The 24,675-nt window shown below is 41.0% G+C and overlaps 1 protein-coding gene across 3 annotated transcripts in view; it reads left to right on the forward strand.

Annotated features, from left to right (window-relative positions):
• TMOD2 (tropomodulin 2) overlaps positions 1-24,675 on the forward strand; it is a 66,195-nt gene that overhangs the window by 33,218 nt on the left and 8,302 nt on the right. For all 3 annotated transcript variants that reach the window (XM_030930666.1, XM_030930668.1, XM_030930667.1), the window contains 2 exons: positions 13,794-13,937; positions 22,739-22,883. In XM_030930666.1, the coding sequence (XP_030786526.1) occupies positions 13,794-13,937; positions 22,739-22,883 (289 nt within the window). The remainder of the gene's footprint in view (positions 1-13,793; positions 13,938-22,738; positions 22,884-24,675) is intronic.

Here is a 24,675-nt window from a genome sequence, read left to right on the forward strand (position 1 = left end):
CTGTATGATTTTGTGCTATTTCTGCCTTTTAATAGATGTTTTTCAGTGAAGCAAAAATATTCACAATATACTTTGTATGTAAATGAATAAAGGGATAAAGAAATGATTTGTCACTTCTGTTTAATATATTATTTTGAGTAAAATTGCAGGGGTGGGGTTAGTTCACAATCAACTGTCAACACTACTGGTAAATAATCTAATAATCTAACTCCTATTCTAGACCAAATAGATAACTTACTAAGTGGATTAAATAAATTCCAAATATAATAATCACTTTGATGCTGTTTTTAATGCAACAACTATGTGTTGAATGCCTATCATATGAAAAGCACTACACTAGGAGCTGGATTCTTTTGGTAACACTTTTCAGGCAAATTTGACCTTTTGTAACTTGCTTTTTTTTTTTTTTTTTTTTTGAGACGGAGTCTTGCTCTGCCACCCAGGCTGGAGTGCAGTGGCCGGATCTCAGCTCACTGCAAGCTCCGCCTCCCGGGTTTACGCCATTCTCCTGCCTCAGCCTCCCGAGTAGCTGGGACTACAGGCGCCTGCCTCGTCGCCCGGCTAGTTTTTTTTTGTATTTTTAAGTAGAGACAGGGTTTCACCGTATTAGCCAGGATGGTCTCGATCTCCTGACCTCGTGATCCGCCCGTCTCGGCCTCCCAAAGTGCTGGGATTACAGGCTTGAGCCACCGCGCCCGGCCGTAACTTGCTTTTTAAAGAATACTTTATTTGGTAACAAATGTTGGCAAAGGTGTGGAGAAAGGGGAACACTTGTATACTGGTGGTGGGAATGTAGAGTAGTACAGCCATTATGGGAAACAGTATGGTGGTTCCTCAAAAACTGAAGTTAGAACTACATATGATCCAGCAATCCCACCGCTGGGTATATATCCAAGAGAAAGGAAATCAGTATATTGAAGAGATATCTGCCCTCCCATGTTTACTGCAGCACTGTTGACAACAGTCAAGATATGGAATCAACCTAAATGTTCATCAACAGACAAATGGATGGAGAAAATGTGGTATATATTCACACTGAAATATTATTCAAACATAAAAAAAGATGAAATCCTGTCATTTGCAGCACCATGGATGGGACTGGAGGTCATTGTGTTAACTGAAACAAGCCAAGCACAAAAAAATAAATATAGCATGTTCTCACATGTGGGAGCTTAAAAAAAGTGGTTCTCATGGAGGTAAAGAGTAGAATGGTGGTTACCAAAGCCTGGGAAGAGAGTGGGGACAAAGAGAAGTTGGTTAAGAGGTACAAAAATACAGTTAGTTAGAAGGAATAAGTTGTTGTATTCAATAATTTATTATAAATTTCAAAATAGCTAGAAGAGAAGAATTGTAATGTTCCCAACACAAAAATAAGCCTTTGAGGTGATGGCTGTCCCAATTACTACAATTTGATCACTGCATACACATTGTATAAAGGTATCAAAATATCACATTTACCCCCAAAAATATGTACAACTATTATTTATCAGTAAAACATTTTTAATTTATTTGGTATAGTCATAGTACAATCTATAAAAAATAGAGGGACCACAGGAAGATATACATATATATATATTCATTTATGTGGATAGAGTTTTCAAAACACGATTTTGCTACTGTTTTCTGAAGAGCATCACTCCTAATAGAAATTTTTCACTTGTCCTCCATTCCAGTTCTAAGATGTGTCACACCACCCTCCTCCCCTCCTGACTCCCCCAATCCCCCCTCCTCAAGAGTAAGCAGAGAAGAGAGGCAGAACCAAGGGAACAAAGTGATGATTTTAGGAAAGGTTTTCTTGGTTGTCACTGTGCCTAGGTGACTGTTTTATTGGGAGCCCTGGCAGAAAGTCTTCGTTTTTAGCATTCAAACATGAGGTAAAAAGGCGTTTCTGGTGGATGACATTTGTGGACCTCAAACCTTATTCTGCTTTCATATTATAAATTATTATTCTGATATATTGTTAGAATCAGTGAAGCCCTGTGTGACTGGCGTCCGTTTAGACATGTGCCCATTTAAGGCTGTTTTACATTCAATCAGAAAACATATTTTGGGGTTTGTGGTGAACACAAGCCATTTTACAGATGAGGCAACTGAGACTCAAAGATGCTGAACTAAGATTACACTGCATGTGGCCAAGCCAGGATGCAAATGTAAGTCACCTGTGATTGAGTTTAGTTTACTGTGCCCCAAGCACTTCCATATAACCACATCTATAGTAACTGAGCATTCAAATGGAATTTGTCCCCACTGAATGCCAATGGGGAGAAGGCTCAAATGTATTTAAAAAGCTACTGTTATTTACAGTGCGCCATATAAAAATCAAGAGTTTAGGACAGCACTGTTCATTAGAAATAAAACTTGAGAGGTTACTTCCAAGATAGCCGAATAGGAACAGCTCTGGTCTACAGCTCCCAGTGAGATCGACGCAGAAGACGGGTGATTTCTGCACTTCCAACTGAGTTACCTGGTTCATCTCAATGGGACTGGTTGGACAGTGGGTGCAGCCCACGGAGGGTGAGCTGAAGCAGGGTGGGGCATCGCCTCACCCAGGAAGCACAAGGGGTTGGAGGATTTCCCTTTCCTAGCCAAGAGAAGCCATGAGTGACTGTATCTGGAGGAGCAGTACACTCCTGCCCAAATACTGTGCTTTTCCCACAGTCTTCACAACCAGCAGACTAGGAGATTCTCTCCCATGCCTGGCTCGGCAGGCCCCATGCCCATGGAGCCTTGCTCACTGCTAGCACAGCAGTCTGAGATCCACCTGAGATGCTGGAGCTTGGCAGGGGCAGGGGCGTCTGCCATTGCTGAGGCTTGAGTAGGTGGTTCTATGCTCACAGTGTAAACAAAGCGGCAGGGAAGCTTGAACTGGGCAGAGCCCACCACAGCTCAGAAAGGCCTACTGCCTCTCTAGATTCCACCTCTGGGGACAGGGCATATCTGAACAAAAGGCAGCAGACAGCTTCTCCAGACTTAAACGTCCTTGCCTGACAGCTCTGAAGAGAGCAGTGCTTCTCCCAGCATGGCATTTGCGCTCCGATAATGGACAGATTGCCTCCTCAAGTGGGTCCCTGACCCCTGTGTAGCCTGACTGGGAGACACCTCCCAGTAGGGGCTGACAGACACCTCATACAGGCAGGTGTCCCTCTGGGATGAAGCTTCCAGAGGAAGTATCAGACAGCAATATTTGCTGTTCTGCAGCCTCTGCTGTTGATACCCAGGAAAACAGGGTCTGGAGTGGACCTCCAGCAAACTCCAGCAGACCTGCCGCAGAGGGGCCTGTTAGAAGGAAAACTAACAAACAGAAAGGAATAGCATAAACATCAACAATAAGGACATCCACACCAAAACCCCATTTGTAGGTCACCAACATCAAAGACTAAAGGTAGATAAAACCACAAAGATGGGGAGAAACCAGAGCAGAAAGGTGGAAAATTCCCAAAACCAGAACGCCTCTTCTCCAAAGGAACACAGCTCCTCACTAGCAAGGGAACAAAACTGGACAGAGAATGAGTTTGACGAGTAGACAGAAGTAGGCTTCAGAAGGCTGGTAATAACAAACTTCTCTGAGCTAAAGGAGCATGTTCTAACCCATTGCAAGGAAGGTAAAAACATTGAAAAAAGGTTAGATGAATGGCTAAATAGAATAACCAGTGTAGAGAAGAGCTTAAGTGACCTGATGGAGCTGAAAACCACAGTACGAGAATTTCATAGCTGAAAACCACAGTACGAGAACTTCATAAAGCATACACAAGCATTCAATAGCTGATTTAATCAAGTGGAAGAAAGGATATCAGTGATTGAAGATCAAATTAATGAAGTAAAGTAAGAAGACAAGATTGGAGAAAGAAAAGTGAAAAAAAAAAGTCCTCCAAGAAATGTGGGACTATGTGAAAAGACCAAATTTACGTTTGATTGGTGTACCTGAAAGTGACGGGGAGAATGGAACCAAGTTAGAAAACACTCTTCAGGATATTATCCAAAAGAACTTCCCTAACCTAGCAAGGCAGGCCAACATTCAAATTCAGGAAATACAGAGAACACCACAAAGATACTCCTCGAAAAGAGCAACCCCAAGACACATAATTGTCAGATTCACCAAGGTTGAAATGAAGGAAAAATGTTAAGGGCAGCCAGAGAGAAAGGTCAGGTTACCCACAAAGGGAAGCCCATCAGACTAACAGCGGATCTCTCGGCAGAAACCCTACAAGCCAGAAGAGAGTGGGGGCCAATATTCAACATTCTTAAAGAAAAGAATTTTCAACCCAGAATTTTTTATCCAGCCAAACTAAGCTTCCTAAGTGAAGGAGAAATAAAATCCTTTACAGACAAGCAAATGCTGAGAGATTCTGCCACCACCAGGCCTGCCTTACAAGAGCTCCTGAAGGAAGCACTAAACGTGGATAGGACCAACCAGTACCAGCCACTGCCAAAACATGCCAAATTGTAAAGACCATCAATGCTATGAAGAAACTACATCAATTAATGGGCGAGATAACCATCTAGCATCATAATGACAGGATCAAATTCACATGTAACAATATTAACCTTAAATGTAAATGGGCTAAATGCCCCAATTAAAAGACACAGACTGCCAAATTGGATAAAGAGTCAAGACTCATCAGTGTGCTGTATCCAGGAGACCGATCTCATGTACAAAGACACACATAAGCTCAAAATAAAGGGATGGAGGAAGATCTACCAAGCAAATGGAAAGTAAAAAAAAGCAGGGGTTGCAATCCTGGTCTCTGCTAAAACAGACTTTAAATCAACAAAGATCAAAAGAGACAAAGATGGGCATTACATAATGGTAAAAGGATCAATTCAACAAGAAGAGCTAACTATCCTAAATATCTAATCACCCAATACAGGAGCACCCAGATTCATAAAGCAAGTTCTTAGAGACCTACAAAGAGACTTAGACTCCCACACAATAATAATGGGAGACTTTAACACCCCACTGTCAGTATTAGACAGATCAACGAGACGGAAAATAACAAGGATATCCAGCACTTGAACTCAGCTCTGGACCAAGAGAACCTAATAGACATCTACAGAACTCTCCACCCCAAATCAACAGAATATACATTCTTCTCAGCACCACATCACATTTATTCTAAAATTGACAACATAATTGGAAGTCAAACACTTCTCGGCAAATGTAATAGAATGGAAATCATAACAAACTGTCTCTCAGCCCACAGTGCAACCAAATTAGAGCTCAGGATTAAGAACTCACTCAAAACCACACAACTATGTGGAAACTGAACAACGTGCCCCTGAATGACTACCAGGTAAATAATGAAATGAAGGTAGAAATAAAGATGTTCTTTGAAACCAATGAGAACAAAGACACAATGTACCAGAATCTCTGGGACACATTTAAAGCAGTGTGTAGAGGGCAATTTATAGCACAAAATGCCCATAGGAGAAAGCAGGAGAAATCTGAAATTGACACCCTAACATCACAATTAAAATAAATAGAAAAGCAAGAGCAAACATATTCAAAAGCTAGCAGAAGACAAGAAATAACTAAGATCAGAGCAGAACTGAAAGAGAGACCCAAAAAAACTTCAAAAACTCAATGAATCCAGGAGCTGGTTTTTTGAAAAGATCAACAAAATAGATAGACCGCTAGTAAGACTAACAAAGAACAAAAGAGAGAAGCATCAAATAGACACAATAAAAAATGATAAAGGGGATATCACCACTGATCCCACAGAAATACAAACTACCATCGGAGAATACTATAAACACCTCTATGCAAATAAACTAGAAAATCTAGATGAAATGGATAAATTCCTGGACACATACAACCTTCCAAGTCTAAACCAGGAAGAAGTTGAATCTCTGAATAGACCAATAACAGGTTCTGAAATTGAGGCAATAATTAATAGCCTACCAACCAAAAAGAGTCCAGGACCAGACGGATTCACAGCCGAATTCTACCAGAGGTGCAAAGAGGAGCTGGTACCATTCCTTCTGAAACTATTCCAATCAATAGAAAAAGATGGAATTATCCCTAACTCATTTTATGAGGCCAGCATCACCCTAATACCAAAGCCTGGCAGAGATACAACAAAAAAAAAGAGAAATTTTAGGCCAATAATGATGAACATCGATGCAAAAATCTTCAATAAAATACTGGCAAACCGAATCCAGCAGCACCTCAAAAAGCTTACCCACCATGATCAAGTCGGCTTTATCCCTGGGATGCAAGGCTGGTTCAACATACTCAAATCAATAAACATAATCCATCGCATAAACAGAACCAACTACAGAAACCACATGATTATCTCAATAGATGCAGAAAAGGCCTTCAACAAAATTCAACAGCCTTTCATGCTAAAAAACTCTCAATCAACTAGGTATTGATGGAATGTATCTCAACATAATAAGAGCTATTTATGACAAACCCACAGCCAATATTATACTGAATGGGCAAAAACTGGAAGCATTCCCTTTGAAAACCGGCACAAGACAAGGATGCCCTCTCTCAACACTCCAATTCAACATAATATTGGAAGTTCTGGCCAGGGGAATCAGGCAAGAGGAAGCAATAAAGGGTATTCAAATAGGAATAAAGGAAGTCAAATTGTCTCTGTTTGCAGATGACATGATTGTATATTTAGAAAACCCCATAGTCTCAGCTCCAAATCTCCTTAAGCTGATAAGCAAATTCAGCAAAGTCTCAGGATACAAGATCAATGTGCAAAAATCACAAGCATTCCTATACACCAAGAACAGACAAACAGCCAAATCATGAGTGAACTCCCATTCACAATTGCTACAAGGAGAATAAAATACCTAGGAATAGAACTTACAAGGAATGTGAAGGACCTCTTCAAGGAGAACTACAAACCAGTGCTCAAGGAAATAAGAGAGAGAGAGCACAAACAAATGAAAAAAACATTCCATGCTCATGGATAGGAAGTATCAATATCATGAAAATGGCCTTACTGCCCAAAGTAATTTGTAGATTCAACACTATCCCCATCAAGCTACCGCTGACTTTCTTCACAGAATTGAAAAAAACTACTTTAAACTTCATATAAACCAAAAAAGAGCCCACATAGCCAAGACAATCCTAGGCAGGAAGAACAAAGCTGGAGGCATCACACTACCTGACTTCAAACTTTACTATAAGGCTACAGTAACCAGAACAGCATGGTACTGGTACCAAAACAGATACAAAGACCAATGGAACAGAACAGAGGCCTCAGAAATAACACCATGTATCTACAACCATCTGATCTTTGACAAACCTGACACACACAAGCAATGGGGGGAAAAGATTCCCTATTTAATAAATGCTGTTGGGAAAACTGGCTAGCCATATACAGAAAACTGAAACTGGACCCCTTCCTTACAGCTTATACAAAAATAAACTCAAGATGGATCAAAGACTTAAATGTAAGACCTAGGACCATAAAAATCCTAGAAGAAAACCTGGGCACTACCATTCAGGGCTTAGGCATGGGCAAAGACTTCATGTCTAAAACACCAAAAGCAATGGCAACAAAGCCAAAATTGACAAATGGGATCTAATTAAACTAAAGAGGTTCTTCACAGCAAAAGAAATAAATTATCATCAGAGTGAACAGGCAACCTACAGAATGGGAAAAAAATTTTGCAATCTATCCATCTGACAAGGGACTAATACCCAGAATCTACAAGGAACTTAAACAAATTTATAAGAAAAAAGCAAACCCCATCAAAAAATGTGCAAAGGATATGAACAGACACCTCAAAAGAAGACATGTATGCAGCCAACAGACATGTAAAAAAATGCTCGTCATATCTGGTCATTAGAGAAATGTAAATCAAAGCCACAATGAGATACCATCTCATGCCAGTTAGAATGGCAACCATTAAAAAGTCAGGAAACAACAGATGCTGGAGAGGTTGTGGAAAAACAGGAATGCTTTTACACTGTTGGTGGTAGTGTAAATTAGTTCAACCATTGTGGAAGACAGTGTGGCAATTCCTCAGGGATCTAGAACTAGAAATACCATTTGACCCAGCAATCCCATTACTGGACATATACCCAAAGAATTATAAATCATTCTACTATAAAGACAGATGCACATGTATGTTTATTGTGGCACTATTCACAATAGAAAAGACTTGGAACCAACCCAAATGCCCATCAATGATAGACTGGATAAAGAAAATGTACCACATATACACCATGGAATACTATGCAGCCATAAAAAACGATCAGTTCATGTCCTTTGCAGGGACAAGAATGAAGCTGGAAACCATTATTCTCAGCAAACTGTCACAAGATCAGAAAACCAAACACTGCATGTTCTCATTCATAAGTGGGAGTTGAACAATGAGAACACATGGACACAGGGAGGGGAACATCACACACCAAGGCCTGTGGGGGTTGGAGGGCTAGGGGAGGGATAACATTAGGAGAAATACCTAATGTAGGTGACAGGTTGATGGATGCAGCAAACCACCATGGCACATGTATACCTATGTAACAAAATTGCACATTCTGCACATGTAACCCAGAACTTAAAGTATATAAAAAAAAAAAAGAAATAAAACGTGAGCCACAAATGTAAGCCCCACGTATAAATTTAAAATTTTTAGTAGCCATATTTTTAAAAAAATTGAAAAGTAGACAAAATTAATTTTAGTAGTAAATAGATGCTCCTTGTCTTACAATGGGGTTATGTCCAGATAAAGCAATTGTAAACTGAAAATCTTTATCTGAACATAGCCTCATCATAAGTCAAGGAGCATACTGAATGAGTATCGCTTTCACATCATGGTAAATTCCAGAAATCGAAAGTGGAACCATCATGTCAGGAACTCTCTGTATTATATTTAAACCAATATATCCAAAATGTAATTTGAAAAAATAATGAGGTATTTTGCATTCTTTTTTTCATACTACATCTTTGAAATCCAGTGTGTTTTATGTTTGCAGCACATTTCAAATCAGACTAGCCAGTTTTCAAGGGCTCAATAGCCACATTTCTCATGGCTACCATTTGGCCAGTGCAGAAATTCGCATTTCCGTACAATCCTATAAAGTACAGAGAGCAAATCCTTCTCTTTAAAGATGTATTTCTACTCTATTTCAGTGACATTTAAAACATCTAGTCTTTGTTTTAATAATGTTATTATTCCCAGCACATGTAATATGCTCAAATATTTGCTGAACTGAAATGAACTTGGGCCTGCAGCCCAGGATTGTGTTTGGCTGGCTCGCCCCTGTTTTGTGGAGCATAAGAAAGTGTTTTCTCAAGTTTAAAAGAAATTGGCAAGATCCTGGCAACTCGCCAGGAGGTCCTGCAACTTTCTGTAAAGGCCTAATTGCTCTGACATTTTGTTATTCTAATAATGAGAGTAAATCCCAAAGCTTGGAGTGTCCAAAAGGAAAGTCCTGATGCATCCCTCTCTGGTGATCAGATTAAAATGTATAGATTTAATTTTAATTAAGGACCTAGCACAGAATAAATACACTTTAATTTACGTGGTGTGCCATAGTGTAAATCCAAATTCTTGAGCTTTCTTTGCAGTACAAGCAACTGCCTGATCAAGATACAGGATTATTCTTCTAGTCCAGTGGTTCTCAACCTGGGGCAATTTTGCCCTCCAGGGGACATTTGGCAGCATCTGGAGATATTTCTGGTTGTCATGACGGGGAGGAGTGCTGTTGACATCTAGTGAGTCTCAGAGGCCAGAGATACTGCTAAATATTCTTCAGTACACAGGACAGCTTCCCACAACAAAGAATTTTTGACCCCAAGTGTCAGTCATGCTGGGGTTAAATAACCCTGTTCTCATCCAATGTTGGGACTTCTCATCTTTCTTCCTGTCTTTTCCACTGTAAAAACAATTAAAATAGTTCAGAACTTTTTTGTTCTACTCCCCAGAAGCAATCACTATTAGTAGTTTGTTTTTCATTCTTCTAGTTGTTGTCTTTATGACTTTAATTAAAGTGGTTACTGGCTCATGCTTGTAATCCCAGCACTTTGGGAGGCTGAGGCAGGAGGATCACTTAAAGCCAGGAGTTCAAGACCAGCCTGGGCAACATAGAGAGACCCTGTTTCTATACCAAAAAATGGAAAAAAAAAAAAAAGTGGTTGTCAACCCTAACTGCACATTATTCACCTGGAGAGCTCTTCAGAAATGCAGATGGCCATTCCACAGCCTCAGAGATTCTGATTCAATTCTTCTGGGGTAAATTTTTTAAAGCTCTCAGGCCATTCTAATGTGTGGTCAATGTAGAAAATCACTAATACACAGAAATTCATATTTTTCATTTATCATCTTAGAAAATTTTTTATTCTCTATTATAAATGATGAGGGCAGTTCTATACTTACTTTATTTTCCATTCCTCCTTTCTCTTCCACTTCCAAATTGTAGATATTACATTATTTTCACACTTGTGAGCTTTATACATTTTATGTAATTATATTCTATGTTTGTATATAGATTGATTCCAAAAATTAACCTATTAGCAGCATTTACAATTATATGACTATATAAATATAAATCTCCATTCCCATGGACCTTACAATCTAGTGACTAGTGCTGACCTGATTTTTGATCATTTGCAGATAACTTATTTTTCCTTGCAAGAAATTTTTAGTACTCTCTTTCCCTTTGGAATTCTGAAATTTCACTTGTCTGTTCACTTAAGAGTCGTTTTGGGCCAGGCACGGTGGCTCACGCCAGCACTTTGGGAGGCCAGGGCGGGTGGATCACCTGAGGTCAGGAGTTTGAGACCAGCCCTGGCCAACATGGTGAAACCCCATCTCAACTAAAAATATAAAAATTAGCTGGGTGTGGTGATGGGCCCCTGTAATCTCAGCTACTCAGGAGGCTGAGGCAGGAGAATTGCTTGAACCCAGGAGATGGAGGTTGCAGTGAGCTGACACAATGCCACTGCACTCCAGCCTGGGCAACAAAGTGAGACTTCGTCTCAAAAAAAAAAAAAAAGAGTAGTTTTTATTCATTCTGCTGAGTGTCTAGTGATTTCTTTCAGATAAAGATCCATAACTTTCTTCATCTCTGGGAAATTTATTTTTCCTCCTTAGTTAGTTGATAACTTCTTCCCTTCTGTTTTCTTTCTTTCTTTCTCTTTCTTTCTTTCTTTTCTTTCTTTCTCTTTCTTTCTTTCTTTCTTTGTCTTTCTCTCTCTCTCTTTCTTTCTTTCTTTCTTTCTTTCTTTCTTTCTTTCTTTCTTTCTTTCTTTCTTTCTTATCCTTCTGGAACTCTTCTTAGATGAATGTTGAATCTCTGCATCTTTCATCCACATCTCTTAAGGTTTTCTCATAGTTTCTATCTTTGTCTTTTTGCTGCATATCCTTGGAAATATCCTCAGTGTTATCTTCTAGATCACCAACTTGGTCTTCAGCCATGCTTATTTTGTAATTCTAGATGTCTATTATTTTCTTTTATTTCAATGTAGTTTTTAAAAATTTTCAAAATGTTTTCTTTTCTCTCTCTCTCTCTCTTTCCCCCTACTTTTTCTCTCTTTCTTTCCTTTTTTTTTTTTTGTGGGGTGGGGAGGAAAATAATACATAATTAGAATTTTTACATTTGTGCTGTTTCTTCTATGGCATATTGTCCTGCTTGGTCAACTTCATTCTTTCATGATGTTGGTTTTCCTAAAATGTCTGGCAATTATTGGTTGCCTGTTTATATTTTTGAATGGAGAGCAAGGTTGGTTTGTATAAACCAGGATCATTTCTCCTGCAGTTATATCTATCTGTTTTACCAGCAGACCTCTCCCTTAAAAAGGAGGCCCCTTTATTTTTCTCCATTTGTCACCATCTGATAAGCTATATATTTTATTTACTAATTTACTGACTCTGCCCTCTTGCTCAAATATAAGCCTCTCTGAGGACAAGGATTTTTGTTTTTTTCTACTGCTAGAGCACAGAAGCCTGATAAATAGTCTTTTTTGAATGTATGAGTGAGACCTTTTTTCAGCAGCAGGTATGCTGACCTGCCATCTTCTCTGCAGTATGTGTATAAGGAGCCCACAGGCAGCCTGAGAGTCCCCTGCAATCACTACAGTTAGGAGGACTTCATTCTGGGAGGGACACCTTTCAATATATAGTAGTCCCCTTATCTGCAGAGGATATGTTCCAAGACCCCCAGTGGATACCTGAAACCACAGATAGTACCAAACCCGATATGTGCTGTGTCTTTTCCTATACTACACACCCATAATAATGTTAATTTTTAAACTAGGCAAGTAAGATATTAATAACAATAACTAAAAGAACAATTGTAATAACAATATGCTGTTATTGAAGTTGTGTGAATATGGTCTCTCTCAAATATCTTACTGTTCTATCCTCCTCCCACTTGCGATGACGTGAGATGGTAAAATGCCTGTGTGATGAGATGAAGTGAGGTGAATGACATAGGCAAAGGGACTGTGTTAGGCTACTGTTGCCCTTCTGACCATTTGTCAGAAGTAGGATCATCTGCCTCCAGTGATCCTGGCTCATCCAGCCATGACGATGTCAATAGTTGGATGTCAAAAGTAGGCAATGTCATTGGTTCATAGGCAGGGACAGCATGGAGATACTGGACAAAGAGTTGATTCACCTCCTGGGCGACATAGACCACAAGATTTCATCACACCACTCAGAACAGCATGCGATTTAAAACTTAAGAATTGTTTAATTCTGAGGTTGTCCATTTAACGTTTTCCCACTGCAGTTGACAGCAGGTAACTGAAACCGCAGATTGCGGGGAATACTGTACTTCCTTCCTGGCAGAGCTGCCTTTCCCCCTTTTCCCCCCACACTGTACTGGTATGAAGGTCTGGAGGCGCCTCCATTTCCGCACTGCTTCTCTCACAGTTCACAGCACCTTCACCAGAGGCTCTTCCTGGGAGACTTCATTGATAGCTGTGCTGGCAGCTGCTCTTTTTCCTGGAAGGTGCTGGGAGGGATAGTATGCTCTCCATCTGCCCTGGCTGTTCCATCTGTTCCTAAGGCAGTTCTTTAAGGAATTGCCCCAAATGGAACCTATCTCTAGCAGCTCAGGCAACAACTTGCTTGTGCTGATTTATCTGTCAATCTTTCTATTTTCTGTATTTCAGCAATTTCTCAAGATAATGGCCTTTTGTTTTGTTTTCTTGCACTGTGAGAATTTCAGTCTCTTAAAAATTATATTATTTCTTCCTGGTGGTGGGAAACTTTGAGAGTAAAGAGAGCCGGCAAGTGCACATGTGCAGTCTGCTGTCTCAAACTGGAGTCTCCCATGGGTTTGCCACCCTCAGTGGTGATTTTGCTCCAAAAGTTATCTTTTTAAAATTCTGATTTATAGATGATCTGAAATAATATAACTAAATCAGTAGTGTCCAAGTACTAGTCAATGGTAAAGTTTTTTTTTTAATCAATTCATAGTAAAAGGAAAAAAACTGGGTTTTCTGGGATTATGTCCTTTCTACCTTTTTTCTAATGTTAAAACATGTTTTCTCAAAAAAAAAAAAAAAAGAAAAGAAAACAGATAGTGTTTTTTTAATGTCTCTACTTAACAAAAAAAAAATCAGTAATCCTATGTCAGTATCTTTTTTAAAAAAAGTTTTTGCAAGTATGTGAAATTTATGTCTAGACTGCTGGACTGAAATATTTTAATTGCGGTTTTAAATTGTATCTTTGTTACGTGGAAGTGGAAGTATTATTTGGTGAAAGTTTTCTTTAAGTGCTAGAAAACATCTGTATTTAATTTCAGAGTGAGGGGTTTAGTAAATTAATCTTTAGAAATTCTAACTTAATTCTAAGTTTTTTTCTTTTTGCATCATAAGGCTTTTGCAGACATGCTGAAAGTAAACAAGACTTTGACAAGTCTAAACATAGAATCCAATTTTATCACTGGAACTGGAATCCTGGCCCTGGTAGAGGCACTGAAAGAAAATGACACCTTGACAGAGATCAAGATTGACAACCAGGTAAGGAAGGCCAGAGAACAGACAAAGCCAACTCACAGGGTGTGCAGTGAGCAGGGGAAATGCCACAAGGAATGAGTTAAAAGACACAGTTCTGTGTGTGACTCCATTTGATGTACTGGATTTCCTGTAAGTTTTATAAGCATTTCTGGCCCATGGAGGATGTGCAGAAGAGCATGTTACTAATCAAACAATGTACAGTGGGGCAGCCTGGGGCATAAAGAGCCATCTACCCACAACCCTAGGCTAGTCAGGCTCCAGAAGAGAAAGCAAGGAGGTGGTGGCAGAGGTGCTGACAGCTGCTTTACTCAGTCTCATCATTGTTGCCTTTTGGCATGTATCTCTGCCCTGTCCTATCCCAGCCTTACTTTTGCTTCTCACTGGGACTGTCGCTAACAGAAAGCAGGGTGGCCATGGCCAAAGATTCAGATTTCTTTTCCTTGGCTGAAGAGTTCTACAACCAAAAGAGCAGAGGCAGGCTCCTGCAGTCTGATGCTGGCTGCAGAGAGCCTATTTAAAGGAATCAGGGTTCTAGAAGATGGTCTGGCTTAGAGTAGCAGGTCACACCCATGAGACTGTGGTCTGATCACAATCTCATTGATCATGACCACAGCATTTCTCAGGTTCCCATCTGCAGCCAAAGCAAGGTGCTTTTCCCTAGAGCCAACTCTTCCTGCCTGCCAACCTTTTTCCCAGCATGAGCCTGCAGTGCCTTCGAAGTTGCTCTGCTGGCTTCAGCTGATTCCTGCCCACAGACAGCAACTCTCAGTGATCAGCCATGATGCTGAACCCTGCTCCTCTGGCCACGGGGAAGGGTCTGTGATGGGGTTCCAGACACTGTATCTTGAAAAGAAAGGGCTTTGGAAAGGAGAGACCAAGGAGATTTGTGGTATGAGCATTCGTTCCCCTGTGGGGTAGTGGGAGAGAGAGTTGGGGAGGTGACTGCTCAGAGCATCCTTTGCATGTCTGGGGGCCATCTCTGAAATTTCCTGGTCCAGACCCTCCAAGATCTGATAAAGCTGCAGAGTGCCACCCAGGACTGTTGCCTAACCCTGGAAACTCCCAACAGTTCCCATGGAGGCTATACTCTCTGTCTTTGCTAACCAGGACAAGCAGACTGTTCCAGTGCAGGCCCTCTGGCCTTGGACTTCTGATGTTTGTTGCCAGAGGAACACGGAAAGCCCACCAGAAGACAGGAGCTTTTTCATTCTCATCCTGCCAGAAGGGATGTGCCACCACAACAGCTTTCCCAGACACAGAGATGTGGAGGCAACACCCCAGGGGATGTGCCACACAGGGCTCTGCACACTCAGGAAGTTTGATGCTGTGTATCCTAGCATATGTCCAGCTGCTAGTAAAGTAGAAAGTGGCATCAGGGTGTGGGGGAGTAAGGAAACAAGCCAGATGAAGGGAGTGAACAGAAGTGATCACTCAGGGATATTTGTTGAACAGACTCATATCAGAAAGAAGCTAAGTGGGCACTTAGTAAATATTTCCAGGGGAACTAACACAGAAGTGGATACCCTGTTTGAAAGTATATTTAACTTTTTTTACGGATTTAGGCCATTGTGAAACCCCATAGCTGAAATAGTATTACACACTCTGTCCCTAGTTCCTTACAAGATACCACCTAGCTAAGGTTGCCACGTAAAATACAGTTAAATTTGGCTTTCAGATAAATGACATATAAATTTAGCATGTGTCATCAAATATTTGGGATACCTTACACTATACTAAAAAAATGTGTTGTTTATCAGAAAGTCAAACTTAACTGGGTGTCCTGTATTTTTATTTGCTAAACCTGGCAACTCTATGCCTAGTATTGAGTTAGAATGAGGCTAGAATGAGCTAGAATTGTGAAAATTTAGAATAGAGCAGCTTTTGACAATGCATATAAAGAAGACCCTGAAGTACAGCCTGTAATCCCAGCACTTTGGGAGGCCAAGGTGGGTAGGTCACCTGAGGTCAGGAATTTGAGACCAGCCGGGCCAACATGATGAAACCCCATCTCTGCCCAAAAATCCAAAAATTACCCAGGCGTGGTGGCTCACGCCTATAATCCCAGCTACTGAGGAGGCTGAGGCACGAGAATCACTTGAACCCAGGAGGCAGAGGTTGCAGTCAGCCAAGATCATGCCACTGTACTCCAGCCTGGGTGACAGAGCGAGACCCTGTCTCAAAAAAAAAAAAAAAACCCTGAAGTACAAAGAACTTGCTCCCTAAAATCCCCGCTAAATCAACCTCATCACCCTTCCTCAGCCATCTAGGAATGGATTTGTGTAGTTTTTCAACTTTAGTCTTTCATTTCGCTTCTGAAATGGCTTCTCTTTATTTCGCCTTTTTTTTTTTTTTTTTTTTTTTTTTTTTTTGAGACGGAGTCTCGCTCTATCTCCCGGGCTGGAGTGCAGTGGCCGGATCTCAGCTCACTGCAAGCTCCGCCTCCCGGGTTTACGCCATTCTCCTGCCTCAGCCTCCCGGGTAGCTGGGACTACAGGCGCCCGCCACCTCGCCCGGCTAGTTTTTTGTATTTTTTAGTAGAGACGGGGTTTCACCGTGTTAGCCAGGATGGTCTCGATCTCCTGACCTCGTGATCCGCCCGTCTCGGCACTTTGGGAGGCCGAGACGGGCGGATCACGAGGTCATTTTGTTTGGTTGTTTTTGTTTGTTTTGAGACAAGGTCTCACTCTGTGGCCTAGGCTAGAGTACAATGATGCAATCTGGCCTCACTGCAATCTCCACCTTTCTGGCTCAAGTGATCCTCCTGCTTCAGCCTTCTGAGTAACTGGGATTACAGGCACGCACTACCATGCCCAGCTAATTTTAAAATTTTTTGTAGAGACAGGGTCTCACTATATTTCCCAGAATGGTCTCAAACTCCTGGACTCAAGCCATCCTCCTGCCTCAGCCTTCCAAAGTGCTGGGATTACAGGCATGAGCCCTGCCATGCCCAGCCTGGCTTCTCTTTATTTGTATATGACAAGGAGGATTAAGATTTTCTAGAGAGGCTGGGTGTGGTGGCTCACACCTGTAATCCCAATGCATTGCGAGAATGAGACAGGAGGATCACCTGAGCCCAGGAGTTCCAGGTTGCATTCAGTTATGGATGCGTCGCTGCATTCCAGCTTGGACAACAGAGCTAGACCCTGTCTATTCTCTCTCTCTCTCTCTCTCTCTCTCTTTTGTAGAGGAATTGGAAAAAATTATTTGCTTTACTTAAGAAATGAGGAAATTCAGGGTCAAAACTTGTCTTACATCCAAATTCTGTTCATTGACTCATAGACTGTTAGAAGTAACCTCAGTTTCCTTATCTATCAAATGAGGGGTTTGAAATAAAATAATATGTAAGACAGTTTCCTCAGGCAGAACCAGAAGCCAAGACCAATTTAACAGCACAGCAATAGGCAGCTGCACCGAAATGAAGGCCTGCTGAGAATCCACCACCAGGGGCAGACTGCTGGGCTAGGCTCCAGGTCAATATGCAGTGATTTAATCAGGTGCTCCTGCGGGAAGAACAATCAGTGATGCATATAAAAGAAACAGATGGGCAACTGCTAAATAAATTTGAGTAGATAAAAGAGGTCACTTAGAAAAAAACAGAAGGTGATTTGAAGATATGCATACGCATTTGTTTCTACTTTTCCCCCTTTGTGTTTGGTGACTTAAAATACAAAAAGAGCCTGGGCCTGTAGTCCCAGCTACCTACTTAGGAGGCTGAGGCAGGAGAATCCCTTGAGCCCAGGAGTTCAAGTCCAGCCTGGGCAACATAGCAATACCTCATCTTTATATATATATATATAAAATATATACCATAATAAAAGTTATATAATTTAATATACTACATATGTACATAATTTAAGTATATATAAAATATATATATCCAAATTGTAAGAAATTTTGATGCCCATCTATTGTCCTGGGTTTGTGTAAAAAAAAGACCTCAAATCCAAAAAAAGATACAGGCTGAGGAAGAAACATAGTGTATGTTACATTAATTCCTCCCCTTTTTTATATGCCCCCAATATAATTTTCTTCAGCTTTTAAGTCTTTTATATAGCTATTATCATCTCCTTCCTCCCCCTCAAAAAAACAAAACTAAAAGCTCTTATTCTATTATTATTTCCTATTTTTGATTCCAGATTATATTAATGGTTTAAGTTAACATAAAAGCAGAGATGGTGTTTCTGTTTCACTGCTTTGCCAGAATGTCATCCAAGATTCATTACAAAATACAGAAAACCCTAAAGAAATTACAGTTGATGTCTATATAAATAGAACATTCAAATCAAGGGCGAGTAAGTGTGGATTTGCCTTTTATTGCAAAACAAAGCAGCTGTAAAGATGCTGAGCAGAATTTAAACTACTGGGGAAATAGCCAGCTACTTGGAGAGGCGGGACTCAGATACTTGGGAATATAGGTGATTTGGGGTAACTTTTGACCATTGCATTAACACTGCAAGTTACCCAAGTCCAGGACTCAAATGCTTCAGGGGCACAAGCCATAGTAGTGGCAGCCCTAACCTTAGCTCAGGGCTCATTCCTTGATACAGTCCCACTATTCTAAACCATGTCATTTGCTAAAGTTGCTTATGAAAATCTGAGCTCAGCTTCTCTTACTTTTTTGCTGCCACTCCCTCCCATTGACTCATAATGCTTAAAGCGTTAATCTCTACATGGTAGATGCCCATAATTATTATTGTCTAACTGGAAATATCACATTGTGTTAAGTTCTCAAGGAGAGACTCCTTTGAGGGGTTGCTGGATGACGAGAAAGAGAAAAGCAAAGAGATAAGCCTTAAAACTTGCTTGGGATGCAAGCCATAAACTTTTCTTCTTCATCCACTCCATATTTAAATTTTCCAAATTTAAAAGGTATATGTTTTTAACTTATTACAAAGTGATCAAGATTGTATGGTACTGGCACAAAAATAGACTAGCAGAGCAATAAAGCAGATTCAAATCAGGGAAGAACGAAACAAAAGATGGTAGGATAATTTGCTAGCATTTTGGAACAAAATTAAATTGGGTCTGTATCTTCATTCTTTTGTCTTTTTTTTTTTTTTTTTGAGACGGAGTCTCGCTCTGTCACCCAGGCTGGAGTGCTGTGGCCGGATCTCAGCTCACTGCAAGCTCCGCCTCCCGGGTTCACGCCATTCTCCTGTCTCAGCCTCCCGGGTAGCTGGGACTACAGGCGCCGCCACGTCGCCCGGCTAGTTTTTTGTAGTTTTTAGTAGAGACGGGGTTTCACCGTGTTAGCCAGGATGGTCTCGATCTCCTGACCTCGTGATCCGCCCGTCTCGGCCTCCCAAAGTGCTGGGATTACAGGCTTGAGCCACCGCGCCCGGAGTTTCTGTCACTTCTGTCACCCAGGCTGGAGTGCAATGGCGCCATCTTGGCTCACTGCAACCTCTGCCTCCCAGGTTCAAGTGATTCTCCTGCCTCAGCCTCCCGAGCAGCTGGGATTACAGGCACATGCCACCATCCCCTGCTAATTTTTGTATTTTTAGTAGAGACGGAGTTTCACCATGTTCACCAGGTTGGTCTCAAACTCCTGATCTCAGGTGATCCACCAGCCTCGGCCTCCCAAAGTGCTGGGATTTTAGGCATGAGCCACCATGCCTGGCCCTATCTTCATTCTTACGTTAAAATTCATTCCAGATGAAGTAAAGATTAAACATTAAAATATATTAAATCATAAACCAAATGGAAGAAATCAGGAAGAGTAGAGAGGCTTCCTAAACATGATATCTAGAAGATTGATAAATCTGACCATATGAAAATGAAAAACAAGTTCTCATAGTGACAAAATGAAAGTCAAAAGATAAACAGAGCAAAATGGTTTCAGTGCATTTGACAAAGGGCTAATTTCCTAACACAAGAAACCTACAAATCAAGTTAAAAAACACAAAATACAGGAACCATAAGCTGGTAGAAAAATGGGCAAATGGCATGGATTGGTAGTTCCTGAGAAAAAAGAAATATAAATCCATAAGAAAATTCATTGTTCTTATTCATCATTTGACAAATGCAAATTAAGGGAGTTAAATAAATATAAAAGAAATATAAATTTTCACGAAGTGTATTGACAAAGATTAAAAAGGTAAGTAGTATCTTATTTGGCTAGGTTAGGAAGAGCAGTAACGCTTGTACAGTTAGCAAGAATAAAGGCTGTCATAACCTTTGACAGTAAGTCAGTAATATACCAGAACTGGAAACATGCTTGCCCTCTGACCCAGCTATAATTTGTCCTACAAGCATACTTGCAGAAATGCCCCAAGATGCACTGGGGGGAGGGAAGCTCACTACAGTTTTGTTTGGAATAGTGGAAATAGAATGCAGTGTAACAGTAAGTCAGTAAGGCCTGGCTAAATACACTATGATCCATCACTGCAATGGGATGTGGCACAGTTCTTTATATGGATGAGGTAAATGAATATTTACCAACATGAAAAGATATCCTTAATGTTAAATGAAAACTAAAAACACACTTCAAAACAATATGCTAGTATAATCCATTTATGTGAAAAAAGCATAGATGTACAAGTGATTGTGTAGATGTGTGAATGCACAGAAAATGTTTAGAACACTACATAGTGCATGCCAATCTGGCTTTCTCTGTGGGGAATGGGAATGTTGAAGTAAGGGGACTTTTATATTTTATATACATTTTAATTTGCATTTTCCAATGCAATTTAAATTTCCAATGCAATTTAGGTAATTTGTACTTTTTTTTTTTTTGAAACGGAGTCTACTCTGTCACCCAGGCTGGAATGCGGTGGCACAATCTCAGCTCACTGCAACCTCTGCCTCCCGGGTTCAAGCGATTCTCTTGCCTCAGCCTCCTGAGTAGCTGGGACTACAGGCGCCTGCCACCACACCCAGCTAGTTTTTGTACTTTTTGTAGAGACAAGGTTTTGCCATGTTGGCCAGGCTGGTTTCAAACACCTGACCTCATGATCTGCCCATATCAGCCTTCCAGAGTGCTGGGATTACAGGCATGAGCCGCTGCACCCAGCCTTATTTTTTGAAATGTAATGACTGTTATGAAAAAATATACTTTGTCCCTTAAATTTTAAATTCCCATATTTACATGCCCCTATTTGTTTTTGTTTTTTTGAGACAAGGTCTCACTCTGTCACCCAGGCTGGAGTGCAGTGGCACGATCTCGGCCTACTGCAACTTCCGCCTCCTAGATTCCAGATTCTCTTACCTCAGCCTTCCAAATAGCTGGGACTACAGGTGCATGCCACCATGCCCAGCAAATTTTTTGTATTTTTAGTAGAAACGGGCTTTCACCATGTTGCCCCAGCTGGTCTCGAACTCCTAACCTCAAGTGATCCATCTGCCTCGACCTCCCAAAGTGCTGGGATTACAGGCGGGAGCCACAGTGCCTGACCTCCCTATTAAAAAAAAGAAAAAAAGGAAAAAAAAAACCCTCTTTTTAATTTTTTCATTAGTTTATGTCTCAAATAAAAATCCCTTTTCCCTGCTGGGCGCGGTGGCTCACGCCTGTAATCCCAGCACTTTGGGAGACCGAGGCGGGTGGATCACGAGGTCAGGAGATCAAGACCATCCTAACACGGTGAAACCCCGTCTCTACTAAAAATACAAAAAAATTAACCGGGCGTGGTGGCGGGCGCCTGTGGGCGCCTCAGGAGGCTGAGGCAGGAGAATGGTGTGAACCCGGGAGGTGGAGCTTGCAGTGAGCCGAGATCACGCCACTGCACTCCAGCCTAGGCGACATGGGAGACTCCGTCTCAAAAAAAAATAAAGACCTTTTCCCACAAACTTAAACGAGTTGGAGATTTTTTTTGTAGCCCGCCTTCAGAGTTTGCTGATTCATCCAAAAGTGTACATGGTTCAAACCACAATAAAGCTGCTCAGAATCACCTAATGAGATTCTGCTGAGAGACAACAGCCCATAGGATGAGATCTTTAATTATTTTTGGATATGGATCCCAGAATTAAAAAATTATATTTGATAGCACAAATATAATTTGTGCACAACACAGTGACAACAAAGTGACTATAATCAACAATAACTTATGCATTTTAAAATTAAAAAGTAGAATTAGATTGATTGTAACACAAAGAAAGGATAAATACTTGAAGTGATGGATACCCCATTTACCCTCTTGTGATTATTATGCATTATATGCCTGCGTCAGAATATCTTATGTACCCCATAAATATAATATACCTGTGTATCCACAAAAGTCAAAAATAAAAACATTTTATAAAAAAGAAGAAAAAGTATTAGAAATGAATAATGGTAATGGTTGTACAATATTGTGATTGTACTATATGTCACTGAATTGTGCAGTTTAAAATGGCAAAATTTTATGTATATTTTACCACAATAAGTAAATAAGAATTCCCTAGGTGAAAAGTAAAAAAAATAAAATAAAAATTTAGTAATTGGATTGGCTGCTACAAAATAGTTTTATTATTTTTAAAACACCCTTTGTTTAAACCACAGATACTGGGATGAATTCAAAACACCAAATATTAGTTTTGCTTTCATTTTAATTCTGGAATTATCCTTTCCTTCATAAACAATTTGCTTAGTTTTTTTCAGCTGTAGGACACCAGCGAACTCAGCTATCTGTTGGATTTTGCTTCTAGACAGGGAGCAGGATTCAAATGATTATGAGAGAAAACATCTCAAGTGACTCTGTACCTTTCAATTTGAGACCTTTGCCTCTTTGCCTTTTTGTCTAGCAAGTAGCCTTGTCTTTTTCCTGTGCAAGTAACTGTTTCCTCTTCCTTCTTGGTCATCCTGTGCGTGTGTCTGCACCTGCAACCAGAGGCAGCAGTTGGGAACAGCTGTAGAGATGGAAATTGCCCAGATGCTGGAGGAGAATTCAAGGATCCTCAAGTTTGGATACCAGTTTACCAAGCAAGGGCCACGAACAAGGGTGGCAGCTGCCATCACAAAGAATAATGACCTGGGTAATTCAGCCATAATATGTGCTATTAACAATTAGAAGAGCATGAGCATTCACTTCTCCACTTCAGATGCAACATCTTACAGATACCAATCCATTGGCCTCTGATGTCACTCACTTCTTCATATAAGACACATTTTTGTTGTTGTTGTTGTTGTTGTTGTTGTTGAGACGGAGTCTCGCTCTGTCGCCCAGGCTGGAGTGCAGTGGCCAGATCACAGCTCACTGCAAGCTCCGCCTCCCGGGTTTATGCCATTCTCCTGCCTCAGCCTCCCGAGTAGCTGGGACTACAGGCGCCCGCCACCTCGCCCGGCTAGTTTTTTTTTTTTTAGTAGAGACGGGGTTTCACCGTGTTAGCCAGGATGGTCTCGATCTCCTGACCTCGTGATCCGCCCGTCTCGGCCTCCCAAAGTGCTGGGATTACAGGCTTAAGCCACCGCGCCCGGCCAAGACACATTATTATAATACATGGTCATAGGAGTCTTTGTGGTCCTCGCAGTGTTTAAGTTACATCATAGCATTTTCTCAAAAAAGAAGTTTGTTCTATTTTCCAGGTAGCCTTTGATTTTTGCTTGATTTCTTTTGTGTATTTGCTTCTCTTTTACTTACATGTAATCACCTTCTGTTGTTACCTGCACCAGATACCCAATTATGTTTGACTTCTGACTGCTTTGGTACTTAGTTCTAAATATGGATATGTCTGATACTTCGGCACTTTACATGTGATATAAACATGGAGCTTCATTATGAAGTTTAAACTCACAAGTCGCCTTTTCAGGTAGCCCCTTCAGGTTTTCCTGTGGCCACTTGTTGCTGAGGATCCCTGGCATTTCTTCTGTTAGGGGTGGGGCATATCCTGATCAACCATAGCAAAGAGGAATGGAACTGGGAAAACTTGGTCTGAGGATATCCCAGCCACCTGGAGCAGCCTTTCAAAAGGACATCTAGGAGGAGACATCCATTTGGCAAGTGGTCAGTCAGTCAACAGCAGGCTTCAATCCCCAGTTTGAGGTTCAGGGACAGAATGCCAGATCTTGGGTGGAGGAACTGGGCAAGGCGTTCCACCAGGTACAGTGCTGGCCTCAAGGAGGACTCAGATAGTGAGCAAGATAGAAGCTAAAGGTTAGAACAAGAAGGGGCAAATAAAGGTTAGTATCCAATTCCTTGAACAGACAGGCTTTGCCAAGACCCTGAGGCCTAGGCAAGGTGCAATGTGTGGCATCAGGAGGCTGGCTGGACATGTGATGGTACTTACCTGGGGGGTACACAGGGTGAGGCCAAGGGGCAGACAGGCAAATAGGGATTTGGGGAAGAGTGGAAGCAGCAGTCAGAAGACACCTAGGAAAAGCACATTGAGTCCACAACCAAACAACATAGAGACCAAAGGAAAACAGGCAAAATGAGAGGTCTAAAGAAAATAGGGCAGCCTACATCCAAGCAGCAGCACCTGTGGGCAAGAGCCTAGGCCGGAGATAGGCTATTTAAAGTGGAGAGTTAGAGCAAGACCACAGCCAGGGCACATTTTTACCAAATCCAAGAAGGTTCAATAGCCCTCTTCCCAGTGACCTAGAGAGCCTGCAGTTGAGAAAGTGAAAGGTGGAAGAAGAGGGTTGCAGGAACTGGAAAACAGGCAGTCTGGGCAACTTCTTCCATCCTAAACATCAGGTTAATAGAACATTAATCTCTGAGTTTGCTTGCCAACTGAATCATACCTTCCTGTAGGTTGATATTTAAGAGTTTTTATTTAGAAGAGTTTTAGAAACTTTGAACTATTTGCAGCTCCTTCCAGACTTCAA

This window comes from Rhinopithecus roxellana, chromosome 5 (assembly GCF_007565055.1).
Source record: "Rhinopithecus roxellana isolate Shanxi Qingling chromosome 5, ASM756505v1, whole genome shotgun sequence".
Lineage (NCBI taxonomy): Eukaryota > Metazoa > Chordata > Mammalia > Primates > Cercopithecidae > Rhinopithecus > Rhinopithecus roxellana.